General features: G+C 35.7%; 3 protein-coding genes across 5 annotated transcripts in view; 2 read left to right on the top strand and 1 right to left on the bottom strand.

Moving 5' to 3' along the window:
- Nucleotides 1–282, bottom strand: part of caly (calcyon neuron-specific vesicular protein) — a 28,184-nt gene extending 27,902 nt beyond the window's left edge. Inside the window, 1 exon segment of the mRNA NM_001326550.1 lies at nt 171–282. The gene's annotated coding sequence lies outside the window, so the exon portion shown is untranslated.
- si:ch73-6k14.2 overlaps nt 1–23,441 on the top strand; it is a 26,757-nt gene extending 3,316 nt beyond the window's left edge. The window contains exons 2-5 of one of the 3 annotated variants that reach the window (XM_073954633.1): nt 2,495–2,626; nt 8,738–8,872; nt 8,963–9,041; nt 21,569–23,441. In XM_073954633.1, coding sequence (XP_073810734.1) covers nt 8,979–9,041; nt 21,569–21,805 — 300 coding nt within the window. In that variant the 5' untranslated portion in view covers nt 2,495–2,626; nt 8,738–8,872; nt 8,963–8,978 and the 3' untranslated portion in view covers nt 21,806–23,441. Of the gene's footprint in view, nt 1–2,494; nt 2,627–4,758; nt 4,889–8,737; nt 8,873–8,962; nt 9,042–16,522; nt 16,716–21,568 lie in introns of those variants that run through there. The other 2 variants (XM_073954630.1, XM_073954629.1) reach the window with 2 other exon arrangements.
- Nucleotides 1–23,880, top strand: part of gsk3bb (glycogen synthase kinase 3 beta, genome duplicate b) — an 834,817-nt gene that overhangs the window by 143,052 nt on the left and 667,885 nt on the right. The gene's annotated exons all lie outside the window — the stretch shown is intronic.

The following is a 23,880-nucleotide window of genomic DNA, read 5'->3' as shown; positions in this document are numbered from 1 at the left end:
CTCTCGTAATGTTTGATAAAATAAATGTAATTTAGATAATGAAAACGCAATTAAAGGAATAAATGCTTTATCTAGACTTCACCGTTTCCCGGAGGTTTGTTTGGAAATGAGACAGGCGGCTAAGCTAGCTGACGTTTTTCGTCGGAAATAAATGTAAAAGAGATACTCACTGCTTTCCCTGCGGTCGTCTTGCTGATGCTGATGATGAAGAGCTGGTGTTATGGCGATGTGTGTGTGTGTGTGTGTGTTCTCGTCGCTTCAGTATGATGTCAGCTGAATCTCAGCGATAACTGGCTGATCAATGTGACAAATCCCATTTTACACACATTTGCTACGTCGTTGAGCATCTGTGATGATGATGATTTGTGTGAAGGAAATGGTAGAAGCCTAATTAAACAATTACACTGTTAAAAATAAAGGTTCTTTATTGTAATATGTAGCTCCACCAAGAACCTTTAACCTCCATTTAACTACACACGCAAAATGTTCATTAGGCTGTAGTGGGAAAGGATCTTATCATGTTAATAACATTTTTTTACACTATTTTTCTTGAAGTACGTTTGACTAAAAGGCTCTTTTGTGAACTAAAAGTGTTTTAATGGAATCATCGAACCATCTTAAAGGGACAGTTAAACTAAAATTAATTATCTCATCATTTAGCTGCTCATTTTGTTTGAAACCTCTCTGTGATTCCTTCCTCTATAGACAAATGACTCGGCTATATTTTGAAGAATGTTTGAAAGCAGTAGCATACTGACCTCCATGTGTTTTTCAGCCAGCTATTGGTTTCCTGCAGTACATTCTTTAATATCTTACTTTTTAGTTTGACAGAAGTTTAACAGTGAATTTAAATAAAAGTATTTCATGCAACAATTTCACCATTTTCTTTATTATGCGTTCTCTCTTATAATTACAGTGCTCAGCATAATTGAGCACACCCCATTTTGAAAACAAATATTTTTATCCATTTCTAAGTAATATGTGTGTATGTGTGTGTGTGTGTGTGTGTGTGTGTGTGTATGTATATATATATTGTGCATTTGAACAAAACAGATTTATTAAAAATATATATTTAATAAAATATCATTTTAATCACAGAAGATCTTAAGGAATTGAAAGACAGTACTATTAAATTTAAGCCAAATATTGCCAAAAAATTACAAACTACAAAATGTAAACAACATTTTATTTATTTTATTTGTACATTTATTTAATTTTAATTTATTTATTTCTCACAAATTTTGCTCTTTTAAATAATAAAAAAATAAAAATCCATTTCAAAGTAATATATGTTTTTGTGTGTGTGTGTGTGTGTGTTTGTTCACACACACACACACACACACACACACACACACACACACACACACACACACACACACACACACACACACACACACACACACACACACACGCAGACACTTCCCTATGGCATAAATTTGAGCTACTAATTTTTAAACTGTTGTTGTAACCTATTTTGTAAGATTAGCACTGGCTAATCCAACACAATTGCACGGCAATTGTACTAATCTAATGTATATGCACAAATATAATATTGTAAAGCATCCTATAAAATTATGAATTTAAATGAGAGATTTGTGAGGGGTGAACTTATGTATGCTGAGCACTGTGTTTTCCTTTTAAATATTAAACTTCATTTTGAAACCAATTTTATTAGGAAATAGATAGTAAATACACACTGAAATAAACATAGCATTTTAAAAGAAGTGTTTTCTTGTTGGAAATGCTCTAATATTTTTTATTTTTTAATTGAATTTGGTAAATTATTAAAGATAAACAAATTGTCACATGCATTGGGTTAGTATGGGGTTAAAAGCTATATAAAAATACACAAATGCAGTTTTTGGCATTGAATATATTGTAAGAATTGATTCTAAAACAAGAATAAATATTAGACTTAATGCACAGATTATTATTAGCATTTTCTCATTTTTTAAAATAACTTGGTAACACTTTATTTTGATGGTCCCTATTGCACATTTTGTTGACAAAAAGTTGCTCTGCAACTTCATGCCAATTATTCTCACTTGAGTATTAGTAGACTGTCTGCTTAATATCTGTTGATATGCTCAGACTTTTAACTGACTATATGAAACTTTGCACGTAAATGTCAACACACTAACCCTAACCCAAACAGTCTTATAATCTAATTAGTTATCTAATTAGTTGGCATGTAGATTCAATAGAACTTAAATTCAACAACATATCTTAAAGGGACTATCAAAATAAAGTGATCCCAATAACTTTTAAGATATTTGTTGGACAAATAAATATTTTAGAATTGAATTTCTAGAAAATTATTCTGCTTTGGGAAAAATAGAAGAAAATAGTAATTTAATCCTTATGAGAATATATGCTTTGAGTTCTTATTGTGCATATAATCATTTCCACATATGTATTTTTGGATCTTTCAGATGCTGCAATGTTTAATTTGGATTGAGAGTCTTTTGGTTTACATTTAATCATATTTCTGCAGGACTCGTGCTGTGGATTTGCCCTCGTAATGATTTTTTCATGTCAGCTCTCTCATCTAGACCTTCATGCCAGCCTACATTTCTTTTTTTCTAATCGTCAGTTGATGGAAACTACTATCAGAAGAGGAGTCAGTGTGAGTCTTGTTTAGATCTACACATTCATACATCAAATATAAACAGACTCATTGCTGGACTGTTTTGTGTATAAGTTCAAAAGGTAGTGTCTGTTTCATACTTTAGTGCCAAATAAATACAATTTTCAGTAGGAAAATAAAATTTTAGACTTCACTTTAGTTAGGTTGGAAGTTTTGTTTAAGCTAAATATAATGTCTGTCTTCCTGGATCGAAAAACAAAAAAACTCATGACCAAATCTTTCACAGACAAAAGCAATAAGCAACATTGCCACCTAGTGTTTTCTTTAGTGAATTGCGTGATTAATTTAACATTATTTAAAGATTTTCTTAATGTTCATTTATACATTTTCCTGAGCTTAAATCCTTTATTCATCAGGTGTTCGCCACAGCGAAATGAACCGCCAACTTATCCAGCATATGTTTTACGCAATGGATGCTCTTCCAGCTGCAACCCAGTCTTGGGAAAAAGACCTATACACACCCATACAATATGGCCAGTTTTGTTTATTCAGTCCATCAATACCGCATTTCTTCGGGGGAAACCGGAGCACCTAGAAGAAACCCACGCAAACATGGGGAGAACATGCAAACTCCACACAGAAACACCAACTGGCCAGTGCTCGAACCTGTGAGGCTATCGTGCTACCCATTGTGCCACCGTGTCACCCTAAATTAGAAAATAAATTAGAATTAATGTTAAACAAACCTTAATCACAATTAAAAAGCAAACACATAAATATAGTATAAACAGCAATGTAGCTAGATTAAATCATGAATAAAGCATATTAAATGCTTTTAAAGTAAAAAGTTTCCGCTTTAATGTTGCAAAAAACTTCAAAGTTCATGCATTCATTTTCTTTTCAGCTCAGTCCCTTTAATAATTTGGGGTCACCACAACGGAATGAACCGCCAACTTATCCAGCGTATGTTCTATGCAGTGGATGCCCTTCCAGCTGCAACCCATCTCTGGGAAACATCCACACACACTCATTCACAATGGACAATTTAGCCTGCCCAATTCACCTGTATCACATGTCTTTGTACTGTGGGGAAAACCGGATCACCCGCGCAAATGCAGGGAGAACATGCAAACTACCTACTGCACCCTCAAAATATGGGTGATAATTTTATTTAAGTAAACAATTATTCTGACTTGCAGCATATATGGACTTTAATAAATATAAATAAATATTCTAAAATAAATACAGTAAATTCATCATACAAATTATTATATTATGTTATATTATATTATATTATATTATATTATATTATATTATATTATATTATATTATTAAAAGCTCACTAACAAATGGACTAAACACAATTGTTTAAAAGAAAGAAGGCAGAGAAAAAAAGTTTTTAAATGACAATAAATGTTTATTTTAAATAAGAAACAAAATTTCCCTGACAATTTATTCAGTATAAATTTATTCTAATTTATAACAGTATTGTATTGTAACATTGAAAGACATTTTATTTAGTCTATAAATCATGGCAAAAATGTATTATAATCCTAATTGTTTTTCTCAGAAGCAACTTAAATGAAACATATCCTAAATTAAATATTAGACAAAGGTTTAGATGTACTTGATTATAGGTGAAGAATCAATCGATGCTGAATTTGTACTGTAATTTTAGCTGTCCATATTCGTCTTTAAACAAAGTTTCATTTTTAGCAAACCAAGTCTGTACAAAAATCTATTTGATATATTTAGGTGTAAACTGTAACTTGGTCGCTAGATGGCAGTGTGGATTTTATTCTAAATTAAAACGAATATTTGTACTTTTTCTTCTAATTCATTCATTTTCTTTTCAGCTTAGTCCCTTTATTAATCTGGGGTTGCCACAGTGGAATGACCCGCCAGCTTAACCAGCATATGTTGTACGCAGCGGATGCCCTTCCAGCTGCAACCTATCTCTGGGAAACATTAATACACCCTCGTTCACACTCATACACTATACGGACAATTTAGCCTAATTTAGACCAGCCAAGGCTCAAAAAAGTGAATGTTTCATCTTGCTGTGAGGCGATAGCACCCCTTACTACATCACCCTTCTCCTCCAATATGAGTAATAATAACAAGTACAAGTAATAAAACACCCTTTATAACAAGTAACATAAAGTCAGATTGTACACAAAGTGAACAAGTCACGTGCCGATCAAACTGCCCATTCCCGATTTACCACAGGAAGTTAAGGATAATCCCAGGTCAGCCCTGAATAGCAGTCTTATTTACAGTAACTAGGGCTTTTAAATATAGGTAAGTCCTTAACCTTCCTGTTTTAATTCCACAAAAGTAAAACCAACATCGGGAAATGCTGGATTTAAATGCCAGAGGACTGATCGTTTTTTTAAGCTAAGCTAAAATTAGCATATTTATTGTATAGGGCTGAATAATAGGCTAAGTATGCGGCTATTTAAAAAGTGCAGATCAGATGCACATGAACATGATCCAATAAAATCATGTAACATCCTGTAGTTGTTTTCAAAACCACCAACAGCTGGGAAATGTTAAATTCTCTTAAGAGCTGTTTCATCAAACAATGTCCAGTTCATACTTTAGCTCATTTCCTTGGAAGAGACTCGATGACCATCTGCTGGATATTGACTCTTCTGTAAACCAGAATAGAGTTTAATAAGTCTCTATAGTAGATTAATTTCTTGAGTCAGTTTTATTTATTTGTTATCTGTTGATATAAATATTTAATTACTGTTAACATTGGCTGAAAATACCATCATTCCAGTCAAAACTCCAGCGAAGCATATAATCTGGAGGCATTACTCGGTCTTATCTCTGCTGATGGTGAAGCCAGGGAGGACAAGAGCAATGATGTGAAGTGAAGTGTGTTGGTTGCTCACAGTTGTTTCCGATCATTTGTGACTCCCAATTACTGAAAAATCTAATAGTCATCTGATGGAGCTCGTATCTGCCCTCATTTGCTCTGAATGTAAAGGTCAGATGCTGAAAGCCCTGAGTAATGATGGCTTGTGGAGAGATGAACTGTCTTTCTCATCAACAGATTTCAGGCCATTGACATTATAGAAATGTGAAGAACACCGGAGACATTTTCCCTAAAGAAATATATAATTCATAATTGAGTATGTAATATCATCTATCAGCATTGTAACCACAGACTGAGTATACTTCACCTGCTTTACCCAAGCATTCGTATAGCTACCATATAGCAACCAACTAACAACAACTAGCAAACAGCATAGAACATACAAGCAGCAATATAACAGCTTCCAAGAAACCACTCAAAGTGTCCTAGCACCTGCCCTGAACCCATCTAGCATGCTGTTTTTCAAATTCTATGAATTCGGACATACTACTCGAGTCGCATATTGTTTTTAGCATGCTATATGCGATTTTGGACGCAGCCTAGTTTTTACCAGCAGGCGGCTCTCTAGATTAGTTTTGAATGGCAGGTGTCATTTTAAGCTAGTTTATAACAACCGTTGGTGCTCTAGGCTAGTTTTTAAACAGTAGATGGGGCTCTCGGCTAGTTTTTAAACTGCAGAGGGCACTCTAGGCTAGTTTTTAATAACAGATTGCACTCTAGGCTACTTTTTAACAACAGATGGTGCTCTAGGCTACTTTTGAGCAGCAGAGGCTTTCTAGGCTAGTTTTTAACAGCAGGCGGCACTAAAGGATAGTTTTTTTACAACAGATAGCACTCTAGGCTAGTTTTTAAACAGCAGGCGGCACTAAAGGATAGTTTTTTACAACAGATGGTACTCTAGGCTAGTTTTTAAACAGCAGGCGGCACTAAAGGATAGTTTTTTACAACAGATGGTACTCTAGGCTAGTTTTTAACAGCAGGCGGCACTAAAGGATAGTTTTTACAACAGATGGTACTCTAGGCTAGTTTTTAAACAGCAGGCGGCACTAAAGGATAGTTTTTTACAACAGATGGTACTCTAGGCTAGTTTTTAACAGCAGGCGGCACTAAAGGATAGTTTTTACAACAGATGGTACTCTAGGCTAGTTTTTAACAGCAGGCGGCACTAAAGGATAGTTTTTACAACAGATGGTACTCTAGGCTAGTTTTTAAACAGCAGGCGACACTAAAGGATAGTTTTTTACAACAGATGGTACTCTAGGCTAGTTTTTAAACAGCAGGCGACACTAAAGGATAGTTTTTTACAACAGATGGTACTCTAGGCTAGTTTTTAAACAGCAGGCGGCACTAAAGGATAGTTTTTTACAACAGATGGTACTCTAGGCTAGTTTTTAAACAGCAGGCGGCACTAAAGGATAGTTTTTTACAACAGATGGTACTCTAGGCTAGTTTTTAACAGCAGGCGGCACTAAAGGATAGTTTTTTACAACAGATGGTACTCTAGGCTAGTTTTTAAACAGCAGGCGGCACTAAAGGATAGTTTTTTACAACAGATAGCACTCTAGGCTAGTTTTTAAACAGCAGGCGGCACTAAAGGATAGTTTTTTACAACAGATGGTACTCTAGGCTAGTTTTTAAACAGCAGGCGGCACTAAAGGATAGTTTTTTACAACAGATAGCACTCTAGGCTAGTTTTTAAACAGCAGGCGGCACTAAAGGATAGTTTTTTACAACAGATGGCACTCTAGGCTAGTTTTTAACAGCAGGCGGCACTAAAGGATAGTTTTTACAACAGATGGTACTCTAGGCTAGTTTTTAAACAGCAGGCGGCACTAAAGGATAGTTTTTTACAACAGATGGTACTCTAGGCTAGTTTTTAACAGCAGGCGGCACTAAAGGATAGTTTTTACAACAGATGGTACTCTAGGCTAGTTTTTAAACAGCAGGCGGCACTAAAGGATAGTTTTTTACAACAGATGGTACTCTAGGCTAGTTTTTAAACAGCAGGCGACACTAAAGGATAGTTTTTTACAACAGATGGTACTCTAGGCTAGTTTTTAAACAGCAGGCGGCACTAAAGGATAGTTTTTTACAACAGATGGTACTCTAGGCTAGTTTTTAAACAGCAGGCGGCACTAAAGGATAGTTTTTTACAACAGATGGTACTCTAGGCTAGTTTTTAAACAGCAGGCGGCACTAAAGGATAGTTTTTTACAACAGATGGCACTCTAGGCTAGTTTTTAACAGCAGGTGGAGCTCTAGGCTAGTTTTTAAACAGCAGATGTTGCATTAGGCAAGTTTTTAACAACAGGCGGAGCTCTAGGATAGTTTTTAAACAGCAGGCAGCACTCTAGGCTAGTTTTTAACAACAGATGGCACTCTAGGCTTGTTTTTAAACAGCAGATCTCACTCTAGGCTAGTTTTTAAACAGCAGATGGTGCTCTAGGCTAGTTTCTAACAGCAGGTGGAGCTCTAGGCTATTTTTTAAACAGCAGATGTTGCTCTAGGCAAGTTTTTAACAACAGGTGGATCTCTAGGATAGTTTTTAAACAGCAGGCAGCACTCTAGGCTAGTTTTTAACAACAGATGGCACTCTAGGCTTGTTTTTAAACAGCAGATGGCGCTCTAGGCTAGCTTTTTAACAGCTGGTGGCACTCTAAGTTAGTTTTAACAACATAATCTAATAATTTGGACTCACACACCAGTTTTAAAAACAGTATGGAAGTATGCAATTAATTTTATTCAATAAACCTATAGCGCATGTCTTTGGACGGTGGGGGAAATCAATGTCAACATGGGGAAAACATGCAAACTCCACACAGAAATGCAAACTGATACAGCTGAGACTCAAACCAGCAACCTTCTTGGTGTTTGGCGACAGTGCTAACCACTGAGCTACTTGCTCAGACCCTTTGAACAGTATAGCTGTTGGGTGTACTGAACTACATCTCAGAAATGTTGCTAGAAAGCTAACAAAAAGTTTTATTTTAAAGTGCCATTGTTCTTGTTAGCATGAACCTTTTACTCATGTTCAGTAAATAGGCCTGCTGAAAACAAAACAAAACACCTAGCTAAAGATGTGAACCTATCAGTTGCACCAGCAGCCATGTAGTTCGTCTGTGATTAATGTTGTTTAGAGACACAAAGACCAATTTCATCTCATCTGCCTATCAAAAGCCTGCGCACGACTCTCACAAACATGCAATTATAGCAGCGGCTGTTTTATGTCTAATGATGTCTCAGAAACAAAATCTCTTTCTACGCAGTTGGAGTCTGCACAGTGGCGATAGGAGTAAAATCAGAAGTATCCCTCCTTTGGTTACAGCCTGAGCAAAACCGTTTGCTATCTCTGTTCCTACAAAGCGGCAGATGGAGATCAAAGCCTGTGGACTGATGTGTTGGTATGTTTGCTGGCTGCTTCATAGAATATTTATATTCGACATTGTCGACGCATTCAGCGCTCTACTGATTTGCCCATTTGAATGTTTCAGATTTATACAATTCCACATGCTGGAGATGAAAGAGTGGGTTCTGCTTACAACCCCTTCATCATTTTCTCCTGCCCAGCAGGTTAGTGCATTATTTCTTTCTAGCTTTCTTAAAACCAACAATCATGTTTTACATGCATGCGCATTTTTAAAAAAATCCTAAAGCACAAATTAAATCAAAACAAACCATATGATTTTGTTAGCTTACATTGCCAGTTTTGTGCATTTCATCTGTCCATGTATTTTAAAAAAAAGTTTGCGCTTCTAATTTAAAATAAACACCTGAAAATGCACTTCCTGTTTGTTAAAGTCTCTGTCAGTTAAATTCTCAGATTACATGATTTTAAGGTATTGGGCGAAGGTATTGGTATTCAGTTTTGACCAGTCGGCAACTCTTGCCGGCGGCGCTCTCCCTTGAGAAGCAAATCCGGAAGTAACTAAAACTGCAATTCATTGAAATTCTGCTCGTCCTGGCTCCATTATAGAGCAAATTTCTATTGACCCCCAATGTTAAAATGGCCAACTTTACAGCAGAAAAACGGTGCAGCCTGCAGAACTATTTTTAGTTCCTATAGCTAATTTGACCCTTCATGACAACTGCAAGGGGGGGATTTTTTTTTATAAGTCATCTGTTTTGTTTATATTAAGTCTGCATAATTAAGGGCAGGGCCAATTAAATGACAGCTAGGTCTCTCTGGTCGCCGCCGCATCACCTGTGCTGATTCCGGCTGATTAGCCGCTGAACACAGCATATGTATCGTATTTTTGTTTCGTTTAATGTGGCTTTACACAGCCAGTTGCCTTTTGTTATTATTTCCTACAATTATCAGATGATATGGCAGGCCGTGTGCACTTAATTGTGCTCACAAACCCTTCAAGTTGCCTCATTTCCCAGTTGAGTGAAATTTTGTTCTTATATACCATCTCTATTAATGTATTTGTTTTATTTAAGATCATTCATCATTTATATTTTTCTTTAGAGATGTAATGCACTCCAGAATCTGTTAGATTGATTAGCTGTAGGCTCTAGAACAGTCATCTGAAACGTTGTCATACAGTGTTATGCCTGGATTTTGTACACAAACAAGTCGCAGGTAATGAAGCATTAAGTGTTTCTCCCTTGCGTCTTTTCCATTCGCAACTTTGTTATTTCCATTGGAGGCGCATCATCCTATGAGAAAACAGTTGATGGTTGCCTAGTACACCTCCACCCAAACCCCACCCAATCCCCACCTGGTCTGCAGTAAAGAGTTGACCAGTTTGCAGTGATAAAAAAGGTTGGCGACCACTTTGTTAGGTTGTAATAACTCTTAACCTTTTTCCCAACCCTTCTGAATGAAATGCCTACTTTACTACATCCAATCAGCTTGCAGCAGAAAAAACAAGCCATGCCCACTGTTTCCTTATTTAATATATTTTGTTTCTCTAGAAACTACTTCACAATGCTTAAAAAAGGTTGCAGCTTCCGGTTCATGCAGACTTTAATTCTAAATGAAATCAAAATGTACAACTTTGCTTTAGCACACATTGTTAGTCATAAATTGAACAATTAGTCATTATGCTGAAAAAAAAGTCAACTGTTAAAGCAACTAACGAATTGCATGGACTTTAAATGGTAATGTTTATTTGTCAGAATTATACTTACATAGTATCAGGCCTTAAGTATACTTTAGTTTTTACATGCAAGTGAGGGTCTGCGTACAGAAAACATGATGCATGTAAAGTAAAATGCTGCATGTACAGCAGGGAATATAAGAACACGTTTGGACATGTTATTGAACACGTCAGCATTTTTCTCAGAAAACATATTTCATATTTTCCCTGGATGTGGGTAAAAAACGTAGAAATTCATATATGCAAAGAAAACAAGTCTAATTAGTTTACAAATTAAGTTATGCATGATAAAATGAAATGACGCAGGGAAAGAGTATTGAACACACGAAGAAATAGAGGTGTAGAAAGCCAGTGAAAGCCCAGACAGCAGCTGAAATCTGCCCTTTGTCAATGTAAATGAATGTTAGCTGCTTCAGTCCAACATCTATATTAGCAGGATGATGAATATAAAACCAGGATGAACATTTCAGCAAGACAATGATCCAATACACAGTCAAGGAAACTCTCAAATGCTTTCAGAGAAAGAAAATCAAGCTGTAGAGTGGCCCAGCCAATCACCTGACTTTAATCCAATAGAAAATACGAAATAAAGATCAGATTTGATAGACGAGATCCACAGAACCATCAAGATATTTACTCTTTGAACACAAGTGTGTATAGGTCATTGCTGGAAAGGCATCTGCTCTTTTAAAACACATGCCGGAATAGTTGGCGGTTCATTCTGCTGTGATAACCCCTGATAAATAAGGGATTAAGCTGAAGGAAAATGAATAAATTAATAATCAGTTCCTGTCAATTTGTTTCATTGTACGTCATATGAGGAAAACACACTCATCAAGAAGAAATGACACATTTCTCTTACATAACCGTCAATGAATCAAGCATGTGTAACTAGCTTTAAAATGATCTTGAGGAATGTGATTGTGTGATGTGTAAGAAGCATGTCCACCAGCTGTGCATAGTAATTCAGGCTCACATATAAACGTCACATCCTTTCCATTCATAAAAAAAATAAAAATAAATAAATCAGCCCACAGGCTCACACAGACACTTTAGGAATCTTGAAATGTCTCCTGTGGATTGAATAGTTGAACAGGAACCCCAGAGAGACCTTACAGTGAGGACATTTTCACGTGATAATGTGTCACACTTTTTCTAAAGGGAAACAAAAATAACTAATAGTAATAATCATACTTCCACTGCTGATTGATTGCATTAGGAATGTTATCACACATTCTCTAAAATGTTATGTTTGGATCTGGACGTGATACATTATTTCATTATGCACATTTCTAACTTTAAAACTAGAACACAGCAAGATGCAAAAATAAAAATTAAATTTGTATTTCATTATTTGAGATTTAAAGCAAAGCTTTTTACAGAGGGCATTTTGAATATGATGGTTTATCACAAAATATTTCATAAAATGTAAAAAAAAAAAAAAAAAAATAATTTCACAATTTGCTATACAATTAAAGTCAGAATTATTAACCCCCGTTTATGGTTTTCTTCAATTTCTGTTTAACGGAGAGATTTTTTCAACACGTTTCTAAACATAATAGTTTTAATAACTCATCTCTAATTACTGATTTATTTTATCTTTGCCATGATGACAGTAAATAATATTTGACTAGATATTTTTCAGGACACTTCTATACTGCTTAAAATGACATTTAAAGGCTTAACTAGGTTAATTAGGCTAACTAGGCAGGTCAGGGTAATTAGGCAAGTTATTGTATAACGATGGTTTGTTCTGTAGACTATGGAAAAAATATAGCTTAAAGGGGCTAATAATATTGTCCATAAAATTGTGTTTAAAAAATTAAAAACTGCTTTTATTCTAGCTGAAATAAAACAAATAAGACTTTGTCCAGAAGAAAGAATATTATCAGACATACTGTGAAAATTCCCTGGCTCTGTTAAACATCATTTGGGAAATATTTACAAAGAAAAAAAAATTTAAAGGCAGGGGGCTAATAATTCTGACTTCAACTGTACATGCTGGAGATTGCAAATGATGGAGACCTTAGGAGCTATTTACATATCGCGCCTTTTCCATGTACACACACACACACACACACACACACACACACACACACACACACACACACACACACACACACACACACACACACACACACATATATATATATATATATATATATATATATATATATATATATATATATATATATATATATTTAGGCACATTCATTCATCCATTTTCTTTTCAACTTAGTCCTCGGAATGAACCGCCAACTTATCCAGCATATGTTTTACGCAGCGGATGCTCTTCCAGCAACAACCCATCACTTGGAAACACTCTCACTCACACACATTTCACCTTTATAAATATATTGCAATTAAAATCTACAAAGCTAAATCGGAAAAAGGAAGACAAAAGTTGCATTTAAAAGTGAATTTTGTATATTTTTTTCCCATTATACTGAAAAAAAAGCCCCATCAAAACCGACAGGTCCATGAAAAAAGAGATTTTGCCTGTATTGCATTGCCTTATACCTTAATACTATAGTTATAACAAAAATTAAAATTACCTCATCATTTACTCCCCCTTATAAACCTTAATGAGTTGCTTTCTTTTGCACACAAAATAAGATATTTAAATAAATGCATGTTGCTGGCACCCATTGGCTTACATAGTGACAAAAACCCAACAATTCAATGGAAGTTGATGAGAGCCAGCTACCAGCATTTTTCAAAACATCTTTATTTGTTTTCAACAGAAAAAAGAAGCTCAAGTAGATTTTAAAATAGTGAAGGATGAGTCAAAAAAAAGAAAGAAAGAAAAAAGAAATATATATATATATATATATATATATATATATATATATATATATATATATATATATATATATATATATATATATATATATGTTAAACTATCCATTTAAACATGATATCTATATGCAATAACATTGGACTGTCAAGCTATAAGCTCTACCAGATGTTCACCAGAGACCAAATATGTGTGTCTGCTCACCTCACTGACCGCATCTTTATTATATATATATATACTGTATTAGCGGGAAGTCTTAGTGTTCAGAAAGGCCAGTAAGTTTCCACAGAAATCCGCACTCAAAATCCTCTTTACGGTTCCAGAAAGTGTGGCGCTCTTAAGTCTTATCATGTGGAGTTGTGTCAGCATCGTGAGTGATGTCAGCATCATCTTGCATTAATCATTTTGTCTGATGCGTCTTCCTGTTTTGGGTATTTCTCCATACAAGCCATGACCGTATCACGGAGTTTGAATAACTTCCTGAATCCCCCAATTGTATTCAAATGAAGAGATAAGGGTTTAATTCAGTTTTATCACAATTTTTTTAGGTTGTTATGACTGAGCAGGATAAAAGAAAAGATTTATGTGCATGTTAGAGCTTGAAAGCAAATCCCGACAATCACACAGTCAGTAAAAATCTAAAAAAAGCTAAAAAAAAAGTGTAATTATATTATTTTAATGGAATGAGTTTGTTCCAAACAAATAGTTAAAAAGTTCATTGAACTTGATTGAAACAAGTTATGCAAACTCAATTTTAATTGAATTAGAGTAAACTTAAATTATTGAGTAGAAGTAGATTTGTAGTTCCCAGCATTTTTCACGAGCATAAGTTATAAAATTAAGGGTTATTTTGTGTGTTGTGTGTTTGTGCAGTTTTTGTTTTTGCAAATCCGCCAAGGCTGCCATGTATGCTTTTTATATCAACATTTCTTAAATACCACAAGCAATTAATATACATGTTGGTATTTTATTATATCACTAATTGCTAAAGCCTTGTTACACACACAGCAATCAAGTTTCCTAAATGTTTTCTGTGAATCAGAGCCATGAGAAATCTTGCAATTATCAGGCGGCTGATCTGCAATACCTGTTCTGAAAGCCTGAAGGAAAACGGAGGCGTTGATACAGCAGTCATGAGTCTTTTAATCAGCCTTGACAAGGATCTACGGTCTGCACTGTGGGAATATGTCTAGATGATAAAAGAGAGATGGCACACATTCAGAAAACGCTTTCGCAATAATCTTCAATCACAATTACATCTGACTTGTTCAAACTGGAATTAATTCGTTCGTCCTGAGAAATTCAGTCAACTTTAAATCAAGCAAAACAAAAAAAAAAAAAAAAAAGAGAGAAAAGGGGAAAACAAATATCTTAAATACTGTTTCCAAAAGCGAAGAAGAAAGATTCAGCAAATATTGCACAACACAATGAGATGAATAGAAAATAAAGTGAGAAATGCAAATCAGCTGTGCAAATATATAACACACAAGCAAATATGATAATATAAAATACAGTAGATCAGAAAAGTTTGCTGTAAAACATATCTGTAAATCAACAGTTTTTTTTTTTTTTTCAATTATTTACACCTTTGATTTGCATTATGGGACCTTAATTTTGGTAGAAAGTGTAAAGAAAAGGTGCCTCTTGAGATTTTTGTTAGTTTGAAGTAAATCTGGAGGAATTTCAGTGCATAAAGGACAAGGGCACAAACCTAAGCTGAACAACCGTGATCTCCAATCCCTCAGGCGGCACTACACCAAGAACTGTCATTCATCTATAAGCGATTTCACCATATGGGCTCAGAACTACTTTGTCAAACGTTTGTCATGTACTACAATCTGTGGTTACAGCCACAAATGCCAGTCAAAACTGTACTGTGCCAAAAGGAAGCCCTATGTTAACAGTGTCTACTTGGCTCATATGGATTGAACCATCACGCAGTGGACACGTGTACTGTGATCAGATAAATCACTATTTCAGGTATTTTTTGAAAGAAATGAACGCCGTGTGCTCTGGATTAAATAAGTATCATCCAGACTGTTACCAGCAACAAGTCCAAAAGCCAGGGTTTGTTTTGTTATGAGGTTGTGTCAGTGCTCTTAGCAAAGGTAACTTTCATGTTTGTGAGAGCACTATTAATGATAAAAAAAGTACATTTTGGAGCACAATATGCTGCGTGTTTTACAAGGACGCCCATGCAAATTTCAACAAGACAATGCGAAACCACATTCTGCACACATTACAAAGAGAATACAGGTACTTGACTGGCCTGCCTGCAGTCCCAACCTGTATTCAATAGAGAATGTGAGAATGAGTTAGGAGTGAAGATGAAGACCACATACTGTTGCCCACATTAACACTTGTGCGCAGAAAGAATGGGACAAAATTACTCCTGAAACACTTCATCACTTGCTGTCTTCAGTCCCTAAACATCTTTTAAGTGTTGTGAAAAGAAATGTCAATGTCAATTTTATTTATATAGCACTATTTAACACGACCAGAGGTTGACCAATGTGCTGCACAGTACAAATCAAAACAGAGAAAAACAAATGTATATATGAAATTATAGCTAAAAGAGACAATTTTCATAGATAAAATGCCAAATCAAAGAGGTAAGTTTTCAACATAGATTTAAAAACAGACAGCGATGAAACAAATCTGATACAGAGGGGCAGAGCATTCCACAACCTAGGACCAGATACTGTGAAGGCACGGTCACCTCTGCATTTCAGCCTCGACTTAGAGATGCATAACAGTCTCTGGTTAGATAACCGAAGAGACCTACCAGGCTGATGCTCAAATGGCAACATTACAAAGTGGTAAACGCTTTATTGTTCCAACAGTTTTTGAAATGTGTTGCAAGAACCAAAATTGGAATGTGCTTATTTAGCAAAAAGAAAACAATAAAACTCATGAGGAACCCATTAAGCACTTGCTTTGTTAAACTACGCAGTGGAGTTGTCAACATCAAAAGTCGCCCGAGCAGAGATAAATAGTCAATGCAATTAATTAAAAGTTAATGCAATTAATAGCCTAAATTAAATGTAAAAATAAACGCTAAATAGATAACCTGTTAATTAACAGATGTTTTTTTACAGTGTTGTATAAGATTGTTACCTGTTGAAAAACATGCACTGACCTAAAAAATAAACATGCACACACAGACACACAAACAAACAGACACACTCTAAATACTCGGGATGCCCTTTACTTATTTTTAGCAGCTTTGCTCTTGATGCCAGAGGATTTAAAGTCAGTAATAGTACTAAATCCTCAGCAGTCGCTTCCGACTGACTGAAGAACAGAGATCTGGACTTGAGAAAGCAAGAGAGAACACACACTTAGGTGAGTCTTTGCAGTTAATTTATAATGCATGTAAAATATATGCAGTTGAAGGAAAAACGATTAGTTCTCCTGTGAATTTTTAATTCTTTTATAAATATATTTCAAGTCATGTTTAAAAGAGCAATGATACTTTCACAGTAATTCCTATAATATACTGAATATATATATATATATATATATATATATATATATATATATATATATATATATATATATATATACACACTGTATATATATATATATATATATATACACTGTATATATATATATATATACACTGTATATATATATATATATATATATATATATATATATATATATATATATATATATATATATATATATATATTTCTTTTAGAGGAAGTCTTATTTATTTTAAACTGGCTGGAAAAAGTAGTTTTTAATTCTAAGAGTATATATATTTTAAGATCAATATTATTAGCCCCTTTATGATCTGTTTTTTGTTTGGCTATAGAACAAATCATTGTTATGTAAAACCCTCTGGTGATCCTTATTTGTGAATCACACTTGTGGTCTTCGCGGTCAAAAATGGGACGAATGCCTGTAAAGCACCCTCTGATGTTTTTCAGTAAAATCAATCAAATTTATTTTTGTTGGATAATATTTTTTCTTTGTGATTTTTCATTTTGAGAGAGTTCGTTTGTAATAAATAATATTTATGTAGAAATTAACATCCAATTTTCCCCTTATTGAAAGCAATTCATGTTTTGTAATTTTTAGGGTTAGTTAATTTTTAATTATTACAGTAATTCTTTATATTATAATAATTATTTCTTAAGTTTATATAGTTTATTTCTGGACACTCAAGGCACTTTACACATTTTCTTGGGGGGAACACACATTTTGAGGGAAGTCTTCTCATCAACCTGGATGACGCGATGGCAGCCATACACTAAACCCTACACCACACACCATCTAGAGGAGACAGATTGATGAAGCCATTTATGATATAGGGATGGTTGGACAGAGGCCAGTGGGCAAATTTGGCCAGGATGCCTGGGTCAAACCCCTACTCTTTTTCGAAGGACATCCTGGGATTTTTAATGACTTCTTGATCTCACAAACATCTCATCAGAAAGACAGTGCTCACTGAGCAGTGTAGAGTACCCATCAATATACTGGGGTGTTAGGACCCACACAAACCACAGGTTGAGCGCCCCGGCTGGCCTCACAAACACCACTTCAGGCAGCAAACCAGCTTTCCAATGAGGTCTCCCATCCAGGTACTGACCGGGAGCAGCCTTGCTTAGCTTCAGTCTGCGACCACGTAAGAGTTGCAGAGAGCTAGCTGCTGGCTAGGTAAAATAAAGTCTTTACCATTCAAAAACAAACGCCAGCTATTTTTTACAACCATTTAGCATGCTTGAATCAAGGCCTCAATTTTTGTGTGTGTTCACATACCAAATGCCAACTAAGTCAAGGAGTTTTAGACCATTTAGATGATTCTGTCATGTTTAAAAATTCCAAAACATAAAATGTATTGGTCTTAAATGGCCGAAGAATATACCAGAGGGTTGTATGTCATAGAAGGGCCAGCAACTGTTTACTGTATGCAAGAAGTCAAACATTTGCTGAAATAATCACAAACTATCAGGCTGATCATTTATTTACATGTATAATTTTATTTTCAAAAAAACTTGGGGTAAGTTGTAATTTTACAGGAATGCTGTTAATTTGGTTAGTGATTGCAGAACTTCAGTAAATGTTTCTGGTTTGCTTTAATGTAACCTGCTGATAGCATTAGAAATAACTTGGCAAAATCGTACAATTAAAACTGCTCAAATGAAAAGATAAGAAGCTCGCAGTTCCTAGAAACAGACTGGAATCATTTCAGTGATTTCCCGATGACAGACACAGTGCTTCATACTTAACACATTCTCAAGCTTTTATTATCAAATGTTTACCATAATTCATTTGAAATATCTGAGGTGTAGCTGAATGCTTACATAACTCTGTCAGTACCTAATTCCTAGCTCAATATGCTAATTTATGCTACAATACTAAAAACATATTCATGTTTTATCTAAAAAACATATTTACGTTTATTTGTGTGAGAAATATGTTAGCGATAGTGTGCTAATTCAGTAGAAATAATATAATCATGTTTACATGGTTTCGATATGATAATACACTTGAAACATTATAGCAAAACATGCTAATACATGCTAGAAATATAGCCACATACTCTTTCATGCTGTATGCTAGTTAATTAAGGTATTCTGACAATCGCATTCATGCTAACAACAAGACAATCAGGCTAACAAAATGTTAATACATGTAAACCATTTGGAAAAATAACGATAGCGTATAAATAACCTGGCAAAAATCACACAAAAGCAGCTGAAATGGAAGCCAACCATGCAGTAAGGAACAGACTGGAATCATGTCAGCTTAACCTCTCGGACACGGACACTCTGTGCTTCATACTTAACACATTCTCAAGCTTTTATTATCAAATGTTTACAATAATTCATTTGAAATATCTGAGGTGTAGCTGAATGCTTACATAACTCTGTCAGTACCTAATTCCTAGCTCAATATGCTAATTTATGCTACAATACTAAAAACATATTCATGTTTTATCTAAAAAACATATTTACGTTTATTTGTGTGAGAAATATGTTAGCGATAGTGTGCTAATTCAGTAGAAATAATATAATCATGTTTACATGGTTTCTATATGATAATACACTTGAAACATTATAGCAAAACATGCTAATACATGCTAGAAATATAGCCACATACTCTTTCATGCAGTATGCTAGCTAATTAAGGTATTCTGACTATCGCATTCATGCTAACAACAAGACAACCAGGCTAACAAAATGTTAATACATGTAAACCATTTGGAAAAATAACGATAGCGTATAAATAACTTGGCAAAAATAACACAAAAGCAGCTGAAATGGAAGCCAACCATGAAGTAAGGAACAGACTGGAATCATGTCAGCTTAACCTCACGGACACGGACACTCTGTGAATCATACTTAACACATTCTCAAGCTTTCATTGATTGCAATAATTAATTTGCATAACTTAGGTGTAACTGAGTGCTTACGTAGCTGTCAGTTCCTAATTCCTAGCTCAACATGCTAATTTATGCTAGCATGCTAACAACATACTCATGTTTTATCTAAAAAACATATCTTGTGCTAGAAATGGGTTAGCGATATTATGCTATTATGCAATCACGCTTACATGCTTTCAATATGATAATCTGCTTGAAGAATAATAGCAAAACATGCTAATGCATGCTAGAAACATGCTAGCCACTTACTCTTTCATGCTGTATGCTAACTAATTAAGGCATTCTGATAATCGCAACATCTAATTCATGCTAACAACAAGACAACCATGCAAACAAAATGTTAATACATGTAAACCATTTGCAAAAATAATTATAGCATTGAAATATCATGGCAAAAAGCATAGAAAAACAGCTGAAATGAAAGTATAACTAGCATGCAGTTCCTAGGAACAGACTGGAATCATGCCTGCTAACTCTCCCAATGACATAGACACTCTGTGAATCATACTTAACACATTCTCAAGCTTTCAATATCAAATGTTTACAGTTATTCATTTGTAATAACTGAGGTGTAAATGGAGTGCTTACATAAATCAGTTGGGTTTACTCATTAATGCTAGCATGCTAACAACATATTCCCGTTTTCCCTGCTGAAAAATCCAGCTTAAACCAGCCTAGGCTGGTTGGCTGGTTTTAGCTGGTCGACCAGGCTGGTTTTAGAGGGGTTTTGGCCACTTCCAGGCTGGTTTCCAGCCATTTCCAGCTTGGTCTTAGCTGGTCAGGCTGGAAAATGACCAGCTAAATCCAGCTAAAACCAGCTTGACCAGCCTGGTTTAAGCTGGACATAGCTGGTTTTGGCTGGGCTCCCAGCCTGCTAGGCTGGTCAAGCTGGTTTTAGCTGGTCATCTCCCAGCCTAACCAGCTAAGACCAGGCTGGAAATGGCTGGAAAACAGCCTGGAAGTGGCCAAAACCCCTCTAAAACCAGCCTGGTTGACCAGCTAAAACCAGCCAACCAGCCTAGGCTGGTTTAAGCTGGATTTTTCAGCAGGGTTATCCAACCAACTCTTTCATGCTGTATGCTAACTAATTAAGGTATTCTGATAATTACAATATCAACCCTGTTGAAAAATCCAGCTTAAACCAGCCTAGGCTGGTTGGCTGGATTTAGCTGGTTGACCAGACTGGTTTTAGAGGGGTTTCGGCCATTTCCAGGCTGGTTTCCAGCCATTTCCAGCCTGGTCTAGCTGGTCAGGCTGGAAAATGACAACCTAAATCCAGCTAAAACCAGCTTGACCAGCCTGGTTTAAGCTGGACATAGCTGGTTTTGGCTGGACTCCTAGCCCGGCTAGGCTGGTCAAGCTGGTTTTAGCTGGTCATTTCCCAGCCTGGCCAGCTAAGACCAGGCTGGAAATGGCTGGAAACCAGCCTGGAAATGGCCAAAACCCCTCTAAAACCAGGCTGGTCAACCAGCTAAAACCAGTCAACCAGCCCAGGCTGGTTTAAGCTGGATTTTTCTGCAGGGAAATTCATGCTAACAACAAGGCGACCATGCTAACAAAATAAAAACCATTTGGGGAAAATGACTTGCCAAAAGTCTTACAGAAACAGCTGAAATGAAAAAACAACAAGCATGCAGTTCCTAGGAACAGATTGGAAACATGTCAGCTAACTCTCCCGATGCCACAGACACTCTGTGAATCATACTTAACACATTCTCAAGCTTTTAATATCAAATATTTGCAATAATTAATTTGTAATAGCTGAAGTGTGAATGCAGTGCTTACATAACTCTGTGGGTTCCAGCATGAAGCCCAGGAGGCGGCGGCCCTCGGTGGATCTGCTGCCCACCATCGCAGAGCTCCAGGAGAGCGAGCTTCAGGCTCAAAGTCTGGAGGAGTACATGGAGTCCATTCGGGAGCTGTCCCAGCCCAGCTACCCCCTCAGTGGCCCCCTGCAGCGCTCCCGTCTGTGCCCACTGCGGACCGCCAGATTCCCCAGCATGAGCCTGGCACACAGACCCTGGGCCATCAGCAGACCTGACAACGCATCACTGACCCTGAACCACTGCAAGTGCCCGAACATTTCACATCAAGACCCGCTGGACTGGCTGTTCGCACAAACACAACACACCATAGGGACTCCTATACAGAGCAGTCCTGAAGACCTCGCAATGATATAAGCATAAAACATGTTAACTTGGTTGCTGAGTGCGACTGGTATTTATTTTTATACCTCCTGCTGTCAAGACATGGGCACACTGTCTTTCTATTATTAGCAAAATCATGCAACTAGCCTAGAACATGCTGGCATCATGTTAATTTATGGTAACAATGTTACCCTTGTTATAAACATGTTCATTTATGCTAACACCTTGCTAATTTAAGCTAATTGTATGCTTACCATGCTAGAAACATGGTAATTTTATTAATGTTGACTTGACACACAGTGTGTATCATTAGCAAAGCCTTGTAAATAGCCCATGCATGCTGACACCATGTTAGCCACATGCTAATAGATAGTAATATGTTTCTCCTTGTTATATACATGCTCATGTATGCTAACATCTTGCTAATTTAAACTAATAGTATTGTAACGATGCTAGAAACACAGTGATTTTTATTAATGTTGGCTTGACACAAACATAGTGTGTATCATTAGCAAAGTCTTGTAAATAGCCCATGCATGCTGGCACTATGTTAGCCACATGCTACTGTAATTAATGATAACAATGTTAACCCTGTAATAAACATGCTCATTATGCTGCTAACACCTTGCTAATTTAATCTAATAATATGCTAACCATGCTAAAAACATTGTCATTTTATTAATTTTGGCTTGACACTCTGTATCATTAGCAAAGCCTTGTAAATAGCCCATGCAAGCTGGCATCATGTTTACCACAAGCTAACTAATGTTAACAATGTTAACTTTGTTATAAACATGCTCATTTATGCTAACACCTTGTTAATGAAAGCTATTAGCAAGCGAATCATGCTGGAAACATGGTGGATTTATTCATGTTGGCTTGACGCATACACAGTGTGAATCATTAGCAAAGCGTTGTAAATAGCTCATGCATGCTGACACCATGTTAGCCACCATCTAATTGATGTTAACCCTGTTATAACCATGGCCATTTATGTGAACATCTTGTTAATTAAGCTAATAGCATGCTAACAATGCTAGAAACATTGGGATTTCATTAATGTCGACTTGACACAAACACAGTGTGTATCATTAGCAAAGACTTGTAAATATCCCATGCATGCTGACACCATGTGTTAATGCTAATTGATTGTAACAATGTTAACCTTGTTATAAATATGTTCATTTATGCTAATACCATGCTAATTTACGCTAATAGTACCATGCTAGAAACATGAGGATTTCATTAATGTTGGCTTGACACAAGCAGTGTGTATCATTAGCAAAGCCTTCTAAATAACCTAGCAACATGTTAGCAGCCTGCTAACTCTTTTTAACAATGTTAATGGTGCTGGTACCAACCAAACATGCAAATTTATGCTATGATATAGCCTACTAAGAATACTAGAAACATGGTAATTCATGTTTACAAAATGCTAACCATGTGAAGAACCTGATAATAAAGCATATTTGTTCATGTTAATGGTAACAGCATGCTAATAGCTTTCATAATAAATTAATTATAACTGTGTATATTTTAGATGTGTTTTTCTTGTCATGCAAAGCTGAAAGCAGCCATTATTTCAGCATTCAGTGTGTCACAATATGCTGTAGCCTATATATTTGCAAATTTACTCTTTAATTGCAGGCCATCATTATCAATACAAACGTCAATGTTCATGACAGAACTGTAAAATAATAATAAAAAAGTAATTTAGGCTTTGCATTAAATTACTTTGCTCTAAATGTACTAAAAAGAAGCACAGAAGAAAGCAATTGCTGTCAGCATGCTCTAATAAACACAATCTAGTTAGGTTTCGATTTCCCCTAAACCACAGTGGTTCTCAGAGACGCTGGTCAGGATTTATTTAACCCAAAAAGAATGTTGTCCTGATGCCAGAAAGCTTTAGAAAGCTTGCTCAACACTGCTTGACTGAAACAGACTCTGCAAAAACAGTGTGAAAAACTGA

The sequence above is a fragment of the Danio rerio genome, chromosome 1 (genome assembly GCF_049306965.1).
Source record: "Danio rerio strain Tuebingen ecotype United States chromosome 1, GRCz12tu, whole genome shotgun sequence".
NCBI classification, from domain to species: Eukaryota; Metazoa; Chordata; class Actinopteri; order Cypriniformes; family Danionidae; genus Danio; species Danio rerio.
The sequence above is the reverse complement of the archived record's forward strand: the minus strand, read 5'-3'. Positions and strand labels throughout refer to the sequence as shown.